Source organism: Trachurus trachurus (assembly GCF_905171665.1).
Source record: "Trachurus trachurus genome assembly, chromosome: 20".
NCBI classification, from domain to species: domain Eukaryota; kingdom Metazoa; phylum Chordata; class Actinopteri; order Carangiformes; family Carangidae; genus Trachurus; species Trachurus trachurus.
The window spans coordinates 16033103-16048132 of NC_139911.1; the positions used below are offsets into that span (position 1 = coordinate 16033103).

The 15030-nt window shown below is 44.3% G+C and overlaps 1 protein-coding gene and 1 long non-coding RNA gene across 5 annotated transcripts in view; one reads left to right on the forward strand and one right to left on the reverse strand.

Moving 5' to 3' along the window:
• LOC311003858 overlaps nucleotides 1–15030 on the reverse strand; it is a 24206-nt gene continuing 9176 nt past the window's right edge. The window contains exon 2 of the long non-coding RNA XR_014596285.1: nucleotides 1–1283. This is a non-coding gene — a long non-coding RNA (uncharacterized lncRNA). The remainder of the gene's footprint in view (nucleotides 1284–15030) is intronic.
• smarcd3b (SWI/SNF related BAF chromatin remodeling complex subunit D3b) overlaps nucleotides 12914–15030 on the forward strand; it is a 26888-nt gene continuing 24771 nt past the window's right edge. For all 4 annotated transcript variants that reach the window (XM_083995753.1, XM_083995752.1, XM_083995754.1 and 1 more), the window contains exon 1: nucleotides 12914–13232. In XM_083995753.1, the coding sequence (XP_083851879.1) occupies nucleotides 13155–13232 (78 nt within the window). In that variant the 5' untranslated portion in view covers nucleotides 12914–13154. The remainder of the gene's footprint in view (nucleotides 13233–15030) is intronic.

Below are 15030 nucleotides of genomic sequence, written 5' to 3' on the forward strand. Positions count from 1 at the left end.
CAGCATAGAAACAGCATATTTTATTCACATAACACAGTTTTCCTCTTTTATTTCACTTTTTTACAAAGTCATTAGCAACAGTCATGAATATATTGCAGCAGCAGAGTCTGTTCCTTTTTACTTTTATTCACTTTTTATGCATCATTCATAAGAATTTTGAATAAGATGGAATTTTAATACCTTTATGTGAAGAAAGATGAGGGCATCTTTACAGAAATACACACATTAAGAGCTGCAGTGATAAAAAAAATAATAATAAATGAGCAACTTTTGATTAAGTCTTTATACATTTACTAATTCTTTAATCCAAATAGAAATTTGTACAATTTATACAAAATATAAACTAAACATTTTTGTAAAAAAAAAGTAGTTAATGCTGAAAGTTAAACAGGCCTTTTAACACTATTATCAGACTGACTAGCCAGAAACTAATAGGCAGACTGCTCACAAATGAAAATGGCTGGTAGTGAAAGCCTTAGATCAACCTATTTAAGCAAATTTAAATAAAAAGCTGGGTGAAGGACAAACTACACATCGATATGATATAATTATAAATGTAAAGTAGGCTAATTTGTTTAATGGGTTTTAATGCAAGCCCTTTTATATGGGCCACAGCCAACATACATTTTTACAGTCTGGCAACCTTACATCAGCCTTATTTAATGGCATATAACTTCTCCACGGAAGCATCAGTAAATGATTAATAAACAGATTTACAGTCCAAACTTAAATCCCTTTTTGAAGAGTGCACTATGAAAACATGGTAGACTATTCTTTGTGAGGCAGCTCACAGTAGACAGGCTTTATTCTCTGCACCATTGTGGTATAATGTCCTCCAAAAAAAAAGATCTGCTCATAATAAACAGTCTTTGCTGGAGGCACATAAGCCTGTATTTAACATTTCAAATCTAACATCGGACAGCAACCCCCCACCCCCTTTCCTCCCCCCCAAAAAAATCCGCTCATGAGGATAATTTGATGACACTCCCTGCCTCTGGTAATTTTTCATTATATCGACTCTCCAGCAGAGACCGCGCCTGCGCTCCTGCTCCCTTCCGAACAAGGCTTCACCAATCCTGGCTCTGGCTCCATCCCCGGCTCGGCGTCCCACAGGCCAGCGCTAATAAGTCGCCTAGCTGTCCAGTAATGGGGAAGTGATAGGGAGACGCTGCTTGTCTGAAAAGCCGTGAGGAAGTTGAGGAGTGAAGGGAAGCTCCGCGCCGCGCCGGACCGGACAGCTCCAGAGAGAGACACATCCTACAGTTGCTGTTGTTGAGTAGAGCCTAAAAAAAAGCGCATAGTGATGGAGAGAAAGGTATGGATGCTTATGCTACCTTGTGATACATTAGCACATTTGTTTTATTCCACACCACTTTGCCTCGCTGAGTCTGCGCCGCTCAGTATCCGCATCCACCATTAAAACTATTCTTTATATATTTTCTTCATCCTGTAGGCGCGTAGCCAGCCGGATTAGTGCGCGCCGGAGTTTTTTTTTTTTTCTCTATTATTTATCATCCAGCTGAAATTTATTGTGCATCTGTGTAAAAAAAAAAAAAAAAAGGATCAGCTATGATTCATTTCCACCTCGTGTTGTATTTAGGCTGAGGCACAGTGGCATGGTGCACAACGTATTGGAGCATATTGAGGGAGAGAGGGGATGTGGTTGGGAATATTTAAGGGGACTGTAGGCTACTGTAGCTCCCTCTCTCTCTCCCTTTCCCTCTCCCTCTCTCCCTCTCTCTCTCAGTCTGTCTGCATCATCACACAGCACACACAGTATAGTTGCAGCACCTCACCCCGCCACCTCCACCTCCCACCCCTCCCCGTTTTCCAGCCGACGCAGACACCAGCGCGGCTTGTTAACCTTGACTGGTGTGGGAAACAGACACTTGAGGAGCGACACAAGAGGAGGAGGAGAGGTGGTGGTGGAGGGGGGGATGCACGGTGGTGAAGCCCTGTCGAGAGTGCGGACCATCCTCTTTGCTTCTCTTTACGCATGCCTTTAATTTATTTCTCCTCACCCCCTCCCCTCTCCTCCCCTCCCCTCCTCTCCCTCCCTCCTGGCTTTGATTCAGGGCACACACACACACACACACACACACACAATAATGTACCGGTGCTTCATGTTTTGTAGGGGCCCCTCCTGCCCCCATGTGTGTTTTGTGAAGTGTGTTTTGGATCTTGCAGGAAAAGTTTCAGTTTCACTGTGTTAATCTGCTGGCAGGCCGTGGGTGCTCCGAGCAGCAGGACAGGAATTTTTTGGGGGGTGTATACACACACTTGAAGCCAGATCTACTTTTGCTGATCCAGAGGAAAATCTAATTTGTATATTCCAGTTGTAGCCTGCAACATATTCACTTCAGTCTGAGCTATACGTGCCATTTGACCCTTTATAGAGGATATAAAAGCCCCTATAGAGTGTGTTATAGATAGGCTACAGTCTGCCAGGTTAACGTTTTGTTACAGTAGCCTACATGCTGCCAGATAGCTTAGCTTAGCATAAAGACTGGAAGGGATTTATAGTCTGGTTATACGCTTAAAGTTATCCCACTTTTTAGGTTTATCAGGACAAAATTTAAAGGTGAACTATCCAAGTCCGGTCGCTTTACCGCTGTTTTGCTAATCCTCCTCCCAGCGATGTGCATTTGTTTTTAATGAACCCGGCGAGACAGTGGAGCAATGGATAACCTTTTATATCATTATATGTGATGTAACAATGTGTATATTTGTGTAGTTTTATCTGTCATAAACAAAACATTATGGCTTACTGGGCGCGTTTGATACGGCGCTGTAGAGACGAGAGCTGGGAAACCGGGTCGGCAGCGCTGATCTTGGTTTTTGGCCAAGAGATGCTCAGTAAGGCCTCAATTCTCCCTGTAACAAGTTACATGTCATTTAACCATCAGAGTTATTCCAAAGATGTTTAATTAAGGTAAAAATGTAGCATAGGTTAAAGGTGAAAGTCCTGCATAGTTCCCCTTTAAAATGTAAAAACAACTCGTTATGTGATGAAGGGACCATGTGTTGTTTCCAAATTGTAGCTATTACTGTTTTGTTTCTGTGTTGTGCTGGCAATAGTAGTGCATTATGGCTCTAGAAGAATGTATTTTAAAAGCAGGTCATTCTTGTGACTATACGCTATAAGTGCTATGATAACTGTTGAGATAATTTGTTCCCATCCTTAAACTAGTCAGCAGCCAGTGAATTTAGTTTAGAAGAGAGATGGAAGGGTTTGTTAATCTGACCATAACTCATTGATGAAGGGTTGATGTGTTGGTCCATTGTGGGAGTAGCACCCGACCAGTTCATGCCATGGTACTTAGAGTTTTTCAATTTCTAAAAAAAACAAAAACAGAACAAAAACAAAACTATGTCCTTTCCATGTGCTAAATGTGTAGCGACAGCCAGCAGACGGGTGCTTTTTACTCTATTTCTTTAAATACTAACCTTACCTACGTTAATTATACTAGCTGGGCTTCCCCCCTCTTGCTGACCTGCAGCAAGAGAGCAAGAAGTGTGTTTCCCCAAATGTCTACCTGTTTTTATTCAGAGTTGTAGTGGTAATAGTGGTGCTTTAAGGCTCTATAAAAATATATTTTAAAAATATTTTAATAGAGTAGCAAGTCATTCTCATTTCTGTATGCTTACTGCTCTGCTAATGTTTACCATAGTTTAGCATTAAAGGGGGAGAAGCTGGTCTCACTGGTGACCAAGAAAGACCAGTTCATAACTACCTCATAAAACCAATGTGATGAATTTGGAATTAAAAAAACAAAACATGATACGACATCAGCTTCAGAGAGGTTGGTATGAACATATTGTGTGCAAAAAGCAGATTTGTTATGATATCAAACTATTCCTTGAAAAATAGCCATTAAGAGTTTGTTGTTGACCTTGTGTTCATGAATTATGTAGGGTGTCTGCACTTATTTTATTATTTTACATTGTTAAGTCTGAATATTATTCTGCCTTTCAAGGTCTTGCAGTCCTGCAAGTTGCTCTTCATATCTTTATGTTTTTATTATGGTACATAAAGAAAAGTACATCTTATTATCTTTTTGCTGATCTCATTTTCACATTCTTGCTTCTGTGTATTGAAGACAGAGCAGAACTGTTGAACCAAAGCCTTGAAACTTATAGTTTTTTGGGGGGGATAAAGCATTTCATCTTCATATAATAGCCTCACTGTAAATGTGCCACCACTGAATTCACTGCACATTTTACAGGCTTCTCAGATCAGGTCTAGCTCTTTCCTGTTTTGGTTTAATGCACAAAACTGTTGAGTTATGGTAGACCAGGTGACTCAGCTGCTTGCTGATTTTCAAAGAACTCCATGATGAACTTCAGTTTAATGATTTATATGGAACGAAAAACCCATACATAGGCATTTAGGCTCAATTAGTCAACAAAGAAGATTGCATAGACTGGCGTATTGCAGAAAAATTGCTACTTGTGTGTTGTTTTTCCATGGGTTTGGTCTCTCCGGAGTGTTTCCGTCCATTTTTCCACATGCAAAGACTTTTCCTATAGGATATACATTAAATTCCCACACAATGGCGCAATGAAGCCCCACCACTTTTGCATTTTCCTCTCTGTTCGGTCTTGCTTTGCATGAATAGGAAGCTTGTGAGCTGCTCTGAGCACTTATGTTCATTTCCTTTAAATTCAAGTGCTTTTTCACCTTAGGTTTTGCTTTGTAAGTGGTTGATTCCTGTCAGTGATAGGGGCTCGCTCGCTTCTCTCTATGGAAAAAATAGGACTAAAATAGCTAAATTTCAAACACCAGTCTTCCCTGACCCAGCTGCTGGCACAAAAGGAGCACAGTCCCATTAGTATGCAAGGTGCCGTCACAGCTCCTGAGGTCTGATAGAGGATCAGAGGATCAGCTCCTTTTACAGTCTGCTGAATGCTTGACCTGGCTTTTTAAGGAAAGCCATACAGGATCCCCTCCCCTTCACACACACGCACACACACACACACACACACACACACACACACACACACACACACACACACACACACACACACACACACACACACACACACACACACACACACACACACACACACACACACACACACACACACACACTCTAGTCACTGTGTTCAGTCATGTTTGAAATGTACTTTAGAAGACTTATCAAGGGCAATCAATGTTTCACTGAGTGTACAATTTCAGCTGCAGAGTTTCTCATAAGTGTGTCAAACTTTATATTTCATACGTGAGACTGACTGGACAGACAGACGGACGGACGGACGGACAGACAGAGGCCCTACACACTGGCCATGTTTCTTCAATAGCAGGCCACCCAATTAAACATTCCCAGGCTTTGTGTTTTGTGTTATTTGCAGGGATAAATGGACAATGGAGAACTTCCGTTTTTGGCCGGTGAGGAATGTGCTGGCTCAATGGCTGTTTGTTACCCCGGAAACAAATGAGCTTATAGGAACAGTTAAAAAAGAAAAAAAAGTATTGATTTCACTAAATATTAGGAGCCGATGCGATCAGCCAGTCAAGAAAACAATGAATGTAGATAGCATACATGGTGTATTTACTGTGTAATACTGAGGATGGATAGGATACTGTGAGCCACAGTTTCACGCAGCCCTCTGGACCTCCACTCTGTCATTGCTAGATTATAGATTTTTATGATTTTAAGTAGAGCGCTTTGTAACCTAATTACACATAGTGCCCTCCCTGCTTAGAAAAAGATTATAGCAGTGTTTTTTAATCACTGCTATCTTACCTAAAGCCCTAGCTGTGTGTTTTTCTCTTTTTTTTTCTCCAAGTTGCATATTACTTCCATTTATAATGTAGAGTTGGTTGTCTAATGAGATTGTGCACTCGATTCAGAGACAAACTGTCTGGGTCCTAATGGTGCTACAGTTCACTGAGCGGCTGGTTGACCCATTTAGATGTGAAAGCTCAATACTGCGCCATATACTCTGATGTGTGGTGGTGTGAGCGTGGTGCGCACATTCACAAATAAATATCGCCGTCTCCCCAGCTGCTAAAGCTGCTAATTATTCAGAAAAAGATGCCAAATGGGAAATTATTTTGAGACACTCATCATGACATTGTCTTGTCCTCTGGCCTGGGTCGTTCATCATATTTTAGAAGCTTTTGCCTTCACATTTGTCATTTTTACAATTAACCAGCTTTAACCACTAATGTCAATAGTAGCAGCGTGGTTATTAAAGGAAATTGATGGAGCAGATTTAATGTTGTATACTGCAAGAGATGAAAAATACTCATATTTTGTCCTGGCATTTTGGCTTTTTAAAAAAAATAGTTTATTGGTTAATAGTTGACCGACCTGCTTGATTTTGTCTTTTGTTTTTAGTTTAATAATTTAGTCAAGTACAATTAGTTTAGTTCAATAGAATGAGGTCACATACTGTATGTAGTGGTTGTAGATTGTTGTTGTGCACGTACAAGCAGGGCCGTTGCTAGGAATTCTGGGCCCCCTGAAAGAATACCAAAGTGGGCCCCTGACTTTTCCACTTTTTTTCTTAGACTACGTATGTATTACATTTTTTATTTAGCCTACTTTGTTTTTATGCTAATGCAGCATTACTATGAGTATTAGTCAGGGTCTTATGCAGAATAATTCAGTCATACAAAGATTAGACTACTGGATTTTTTTCTGGGCACTGGGCCCCTAGAATTATCATCACCTTTCTCCCCTATACAACGGCCCTGCATACAAGCATCCGTCCATGTGGCCTTGGTGAAACAATCGGACAAATAACCTCACGTGGGAAGAAAATCATTCCTCTCCCCTCTCAGGCTCTGCAGATAAAATCGGCCACAAAAGTTAAAAGGCAAACTTAACGAAAAGTACTCCAGCCTTTATGTAATATTCAAACCAGGAGTAGTCATTAGAGATGAAGGGCACTTTACTAAAAAGTGTTGCCTTTGAATTATCATATAATTAGCAGCAGAGCATGCAAGCAGAACTAACAAGACCTTTCCATTTAATTATTTAACCTGCACAACATGTTTCTGTTTGACATCGGATTCTAATTAAAAGAAGAGACAATATGCCTATGTTAATGTGCTTCTTTTTCCTAGTTCAGACAACGATAGTAGCTGAAAATTCTATATCTCCTTGCTCAGCTCGTATAACATGAACTTAAGTACTTTTGCTTGTTTAGTTTTTTACATCAATACAAAGGATGTGTATGTTTTCTGGAAAAGGAAACACTCAAATAATCAGAAATGGGTTTCAATAAATGTTTTGTTTCTGTAACAGATGAAATATTTCCATCAGGATGATTAGAAAAGGCTTTGAATATTCTGGAAATACACTCAAAAACAGTGTTACATTATCTTTCTTATTTTTCGTCCAGGTTGTAGGCTACAAAGATGGCTGCGTATTTTATATCTCAGAAAAATCCGATGATTCTTAGCTCTGTGACCTGAATGTATAAATGTAACACATGAGATGCTCTGTGTACAGGATGTGATATAGATTAGATTCTCTAATCGCTACTTGGATGCTGGAGGTCAAGTCTGTGTCATGAAAATGTTTGTTTCCTTCACTCCCCAAACGTGAAGTGTGCACATAACCAAACCTGCCCTCGTTCTGTCGGCTCTCTCTCCCATCCTGCACGGGCAGAGTGGTGCTGAAAGATCAGGGCTAATACTTAGCTTGGATACAGAGTAGGAAAGAGGGAGGGGTGGAGGGGGTTGGGGGGGGAGATTGGAGTTATTCTGAGTATCCTGCCAGTTTTTTTTTTCACAGTATTTGGGTTTATTTATAGCGAGCAACTGTTTTTTCACTGTATATATATATATATATGTGACCTGGGCTCTGACTCACAGCGAGCTGCAGCCTCGTCTCTCGCTCCAAAACCATGGTTTTCTCCTGAGCCGCACAGTTTTGGGTAGAGTTCCTCCTCGCTCCTCCGTTCACCAGCTGCTGCTCCAGTTTTTGAAGTCACTGCAGTCTGCAGTTTGCTCTCACCCGATTGGGTGTTAGCTTTGGACGCAGGGCAGATTATCCCGTTGTCATGGCTACAGCAAACAGGAAATGCCCCGAAGCAGGTAATGCTTCAGGCTCGCTCCGGTGTGTTGTTCACCGCTTGCGGGGAAACTCGGCTCATTACTGTTGCTCCGTCTTTCCATCTGCTCCCACAATGTCTCCCCTTTTTTTTTTTTTTCTTTTTTTTTTTTGTCAGGGCGATGGGAGTAGCCAAGGAGCTGAACCATAAACGCTGTCTGGATAAAGATGCTTTGTCCCAAACAAGCCCTGAAATCCAAGGTCGGGGCCTAAACTCCTTATCTGCATCTTCTTAGGTTAGGTGCTTAACATACCTCTGGAACAAAAAAACAAGATCCACAGGAGCACCGTTGCTTTGTGCAGCCTAACTGTTCCTCCACAATATATTGTACCGAATCACTTTGATCACAGCATATCAGCAGATGTCCTATTATTTTCAGCCGTCATGGGAGACTTTTCTCCCTTTCTCTGCAGGTTTCTCTTCATTACAAATGCCTGGCTGCTCCGGATCGGCCCTGAAACGTACCTCTCCTCTCCTTAATCCCCCCCCTCTCTCTGTGAAGGTGCAGCTCCGCGTGCTTTTGTACAGTCCCTTTGATGGCCGCTGATGGCCATTGAGTAGCTTTCCTGGCCTTTAAGCAGCTTGAGCCGGGTTTTGTGTGCAGCTCTTAAACTGAAGAAAGCGGTGAGAGGGGGGCCCAGCGGTGGGAGGGAACCAGACTTTCTCCATGCCCCCGGTACAGTCCGTATTCCCCCTAGTGTGCCCCGTCTGCCTGCGACAATAACTTAGACGAGGGCAGGTTCGTGGTTTCTGGAATGTAAACGTTGCCACAGGGAACTGCACGTCATACATCAGCGCTGCTGTACATTTTTACACCTTGTACATCTTCTCCCGCTCGTTTTTTTCTCTCTCTCTCTTGCCCCTGAGCTGAGAAGCACACAAAGAGTGTGGATTTCTTTTCCTTGTTTTCATTCCTCTCTCTCTCTCAGCCTGTTGTTGCTGTTGCAGCATCATGGATCCTACAGTAGATGAGAGCGACGATACTAAACAATTGACAATAATCCAAGCTTGTCTCGCTACTTCTTCACAATCTGAGATTTTGAATACAGAGACAACGCCTGATTTATTTTGAAATTGCGCCTTTGTTTGAAACCATTTTTTCTTCTTCTGAATCTTGAATTATACACAGTGTGTGCAGCACCTTTAAAAAATCCAGAAAAAGCCAGTTTTCACAGTGTTACTATGATCAACACAGAAAAATCTACAGTAGTAACCTTTAAGTCGAGCTCTGATGACAGTTGCCAGCACTTACTGTCAAATCTGATCAAACTGTGGCCACACAGATTTGGTAAAGCAGATTATCTGAGCTTTCAAGTGTTTGATTCTTTATAAATAACATGAAAGGATAAACAGTGAACTGTCCTATCAGTCCACAGGTGATTTTATGTTCATAGTGGAGCTAGATTAAAGATAGACAGACAGACAGACGGACAGATGTTAGTCAGATAAACAGCTTAAAGTCTCCAACACTTTATAGAATCAAGAAAATAATCAGAAGACGAATCAATAATGAAAACCACCGTTAAATGCAGCCCTGCCTCGCTCATTGTATCTTGGTTGTACAAAGGTTTAAGGAGGTGGCAGCGTTCAATATTTGACCCTGTACATTATTTTTTCTTTGCTAGAAGCTGTAAACTGATGATGCAGCTGATATTACAGCACAGTAAACCAAGCAGACAGTTTTCATACTGAGGTGTGTGGAGCATGAGTCTCAGTCTGAGCTCTGTGTCTCCCTCTCGTGGCCAAATGAGGAAGTGAAGAAAATAAAAACACGAGATGCTTAAAAAAAAAATCCAGCAGTGAGTAAGAATTTGACTCCAAGAAAAAACTACTCAGCCGTTAAATCTTGAATCATTATTCTCAGCTGCCTCGTGGGCTTCGGTTCCCATTCTTGTATGTTTATTCTCAGTGTAGTCATCATCTCGTCCTCCATTCAGACTCTCAGACCCCCTCCCCCCCATCCCCACCCTGCCTGAATGTTTGCTCCCTCTGTTGGTCATTAATATCAGTGCTGCTGCTCCCTTACCCCCTGTTAGCCCCCCCACCACCCCCCTGTCTGCTGCACACTGGGACATTACCATTTGGTGAGACTGACTGGCTTTGGTGAGGAGACGGTGGGGCTCCGTCAGGGGGGTACTCCTGCGCTCAAGGCTCTCTTTTGCATCGCCGGAGCTGCCGGATCTCTTTGTTATCGTTGAATGCCCACGTGCCGTTCTTGGAGGAACAGTGGTGGTGGAGGAGGAAGAGGAGGAGGAGGAGGTGTGTGTGTGTGCGTGAGTGTGTGTACTGTGTGTGTTGAGGGGGGGTTGGCACAATCTCTGAATCTGCACGGATAAGCTCAGGGAGTTGAGCTTTCGACCTTGCGGGAAATTGAGGCGGACACCTTGTGTGTGCCTGCCTGTGTGATTCATGTTGCTTAAAGCCTCAGTTGGTCGTATATTATGTAACTGGGGGATAATCCGATGTGTAAAGTCGGAGTGGAGGGGGGGGGTTGATATTGAAGCAGCAGTTTTATTTTGTGGCTGCAGAGAGGACAAAAATAAATTGTGTTCAAATTTTACAGTGTCGGGTTGTTCCACCAAGCCTCTGACAGCTGCAGTACACTCCTCTGGACAGCAGGTGGCACCACCAAGCAGACTAAAGGCTGAGCGCCGCCAGCAGCAGCAGCAGCACATGGGGAGGGCCGGCGTTTGTCTATCAATAAGTCGATTCCAATAATCAGGGGGGTGTGAAGGAAGTTTGAAGGGCGCACGTTGGGATCTCTGCATTGCTGCTGAGTCTTCCCCCTCTGTGGTGGCGTCTTTTTTACATAGTGTGTAATAGGTAACACACCACGCATAAGAAAAGACGTTTAGACTCCTCCGAGGGGACGCTGGATCCTCTGGAAGGTCACGACCTCTGGACCTAGAGGTCACAGACCAGCTAAGCAGCTGTCAACACAATAACTGCACAGTTTAGTTTAGGAGAAGTGGAGCAGCATTGAACACAAAGTTCATCAGGATGTGGTGAAAACTGAAAGACAGATTGTGTGTCTTCTCCATTAAAGGGTGACATGTTGTGTCAGAACAGCGGAGGTACTAATTTCCTCCCCGACTTCAGCACCTCATTTGACACTTTTCTGCCGTTTTCACACCAGAAGAGCAGAGGAACAGGAAGCGTTCCCGTTATACTGTATGTTTCCATTAAGAAAGACCCCCTGGTTGTGCCGGCGCCGCTTGTTTACAGTAAACCACTCAAAGGCTGAAGAAGTAACATTGAAATTTTGCCGTCATGTGTCACAACCCGAGGCCCCCTTTTGAATCTGCCCCACTCGAGCTCCTTTGTCATTCAAATAACCTCATGAATATTTCACTCCCCTGATCTGACGCCTGGAAGAGGAGAGGGGGAGAGAGAGAGGGAGAGAGAAAGAGAGAGAGAGAGAGGGAGAGGGAGAGAGAGAGAGAGAGAGAGAGAGAGAGAGAGAGAGAGAGAGAGAGAGAGAGAGAGAGAGAGAGAGAGAGGGGCTGGAGAAGAAGGGGACCTGAAAGAGTCATAATCTTAAACGTGGCATGCTTTTATTCAGAGTAACGACCTGTGTGGCGGCGGGCAAAGCTCGGGCTTGTGTGTAATTGGGAGCGTGAGATGGCGTGTCACATCACAACCCAAAAGTCACAGCACACACACACACACACACACACACACACAGAGAGAGGCAGAGTCAGGGTGTATAATTCAGCTGTGCATCACTAAGTCTTTTCTTTATTCCTCACATCGCATTCTTCTGTCCTTGAAGGGATGGCGTGTGTGTATGTGTGTGTGTGTGTGTGTGTGTGTTTTTTCCACCTTCTTCTACTTGGCTTTCAGTTTCATGCATTTCATGGAGAAAGCCTTTAAGAAAGCTGCAGCCCTGCGAAGAAAACACAACAGAGAACTAATTACACGTGTCAAGTGACACAGTCACCTTGCTGTGCCGACCGGCCTGTTTGTTTGCCGCTACACTGTAGCCACAGACCCGAGTGCAGCCTCTGGGCCCGACTAGTAGGTGAAAGGTAAAGCTAATGAGGCGAGTGGAGGAAATAGTCCTAACCTACGAATGCACTCTGACAAAGGCCGGCGGAGGAACATAGGAAGTGAAGGTGCTCTTGACGTGGCCCCTCTGCTTTTGTCAAGTGGCCTTAGAGCAAATGAACCCGCCTGTTACTGTGAGACAGAGTCAAACAGATAAAAACTCATCGTCCTCCTCTTTCCTTCTCATCATCATCATCATCATCATCATCATCCTCATCCACCACGTCATAACTCCCATCATACACAGCCGGGTACACATGCTGTTAATGATATGCAGCGTGGTCCCTTTAAGAGCCCAATGTCATTTTTGGAGAATGAGTCCAAACTCTGAGCTCTGTGTGTGTGTATGTGTGTGTGTGTGTGTGTGTGTGCTGACCGTGGCCTCTGGGTTGGTCAGCAGGGGGAAGCTGCACTAGAGGAATGGCTAACTGAGTCTAACCCCCCCCCCCAGCCCCCCGTCCGTCCAGCCAGTCAGACCAAACGGCAGCCTCTCCTCTCCTCTCCTCTCCTCTCCGCGCCGCCGCATGCCCTTATCTACCAATGGAATGCAACAGCTGTGCGGGGGAGCAGCAAGGGTGGGCTGGCTGAAACCCCCCTGCCAGACCCCCGCACGGCTCGGCTCGGCTCAACCACCCCCCAACCCCACCCCCCTTACCCTCCCCTCCTCCTCTCCTCTCCTCTCCTCTCCCCTCCCCTCCCCACAACACCACCACCACCACCACCACCTCCAAGGGACGTGCCGGGCTCCTGAAAGGCAGCTCAACTAAAAAAAAGTGAGCTAGACACAGTGAGCGACTCGGCAGGGCTGCTGCACGTTCAAAACAGAGGGAGAGGGAGGGAAGAGAGAGAGAGCGAGAGAGAGAGAGAGAGAGAGAGAGAGAGAGAGAAGGAGAGTCAGGGACAGGCAGTGCTGAAAAGGAGAGCACAAAGAGAAGGAAAGTGGAGCAGGGGAGGGGAACAGGAGGCTGGGTGAAGGGAGAGGGAAAGACAAAAGAAGGAGAAGGGGAGACATAGCGGGGTGAACGGAGGGGACTGAGCAAATGGCTACGGAGGAGACGGCGGGGGGAGCCAGGAAAGCCACCAAGAGCAAACTGTTTGAGTTCCTGGTCCATGGAGTGGTGAGTGGCGCTGTCCGTCATTCCCGTGAAAGGAGCTGGGGCTCTGGCATGCATCTGTGTGTGTGTGCGTCCCCGTGTGTGTGTGTGTGTGTGTGTGTGTGTGTGTGTGTGTATATGTGTGTGTGTGCATGAGTCGGCGCAGCAGCAGCAGCAGCAGCAGCAGCAGCAGCGGTCTGTGTGTGAGAGATAGCTGGGTAAAGCTTGGCCATGTGAAGGTTATTTCCAGCCCCCTGGATCCCAGCCTGTTAGGAGACGGCTTGAGCAAGAACAAGAAGTAGAGCAGCATGGATGGATGGAGCTGAGGCAGGAGAAGGATGGGGAGGATTTCTAACACACACACACACAGAGAGAGAGAGAGAGAGACACACACACATACACAGATAAAGAAAAAAAAAGGATAATTGTAGAAATAGGAGCTAAGCGGCAGCAGCAGCAGCAGCAGAAAGCAGCCAGCTCCCCCTTTGGCTAACAGCAGAGCACACTGAGCATGCTTCCCTGGGAGTCACAGACAGAGGAGTGTGTGTGGGGAGGGTTAGGGGGTGGGGGGGGGCGGATGACGAGTCCACTCATAACAACACAGCCGGAGTAAAAGCCTTCCAGGGGCGGCGTGTTGTAGCTCGGGTGGAAGGATTTGAACCTGTAAGGTCACAAGACAAAACGGACGTAGTAGTATATCTCTAGACGGACGGACGGAGCCGAGGCAAGACGAGTCGAGTAATCCTGGAAATCAAGGCAGAACAATCGGCCCATTCATGTGGAGCTAGCATGAAATGTCAAGTCAAGTGTTGCCCACGGTTAGAGGTTAGGCAACTGTTACCATAAGCCCCACGCTGCACATTAATGACAGGACACGGAGCACAGTAGTGGTTTGTTTTGGTCGCTGAGCCGAATGAATTAAAAGTCTGAACAAGTGACACTTGAAAGTTTTTAGCAGATGTGACTTTGACATTGACACAAGTTCCAGTGTTTCAAAAACCTTAAATCAAAGAGACACATCTCCCTGTGACCCCTGAAGTTCAACTATCCCTTCTCACATTGAATGTTTTTTAAATTCTGCATCAAGATGTTGTTCACTGTGATGTCAGAAAACTGTGGAAAAAAAGAGCTGGACATCTTCAAACACCTCGTTTTGTGTAAAACATAAAAACACCAAAGACGTTCAATTTAAAATGAAGCACAAAAGACAAATAGTCACTGGAGAAACTGGATAAGAAAAATGTGTTTTAATCAGGTTTTGCTTGAACAATCCAAATCATCTGATTCAATGATTCAGTGATTCTCAAGTACACTGTGGGGCATTTTTTATCAGAGAGCTAGCTGGCAGTGGAGCGGTGGCAGGAAATGAGGGGAAACAGAGATGGGGAACAACTTGCAACAACAAAAGTCAAGGCCAGACTTGAACCCAGGACGATACAGTTCAGGTCTTTAAACCCTTTTGGCCAAAAAGAAGTCAAACACTGGATGAAAACAAAAAAATACTGGAGCATTAAGTAGTAATTACAAGCATGTAATATAATCATACAGCACAGAGATTGTTGTTTCTTATTTCACATCTATCTGACTCTGAAGATGACGTGTGAATTCTACCTCTGCCTTTTACACCTCTACTAAAACCTGGCATCGCTTCCTAATCCTCCAGCTCGCCGAGAAGGTCAGACAGACTTTGTGCTGTTTATTTATTTGCTCAGCTGAAGAATCATTTCCTCTCAGACAGTTTCATTTGAATAACTGTATATTCGGGGAGCATTTATTTTTTTTAAATTGAACCAGTGATAAAGAATTATTGGTTTTTGGCTCG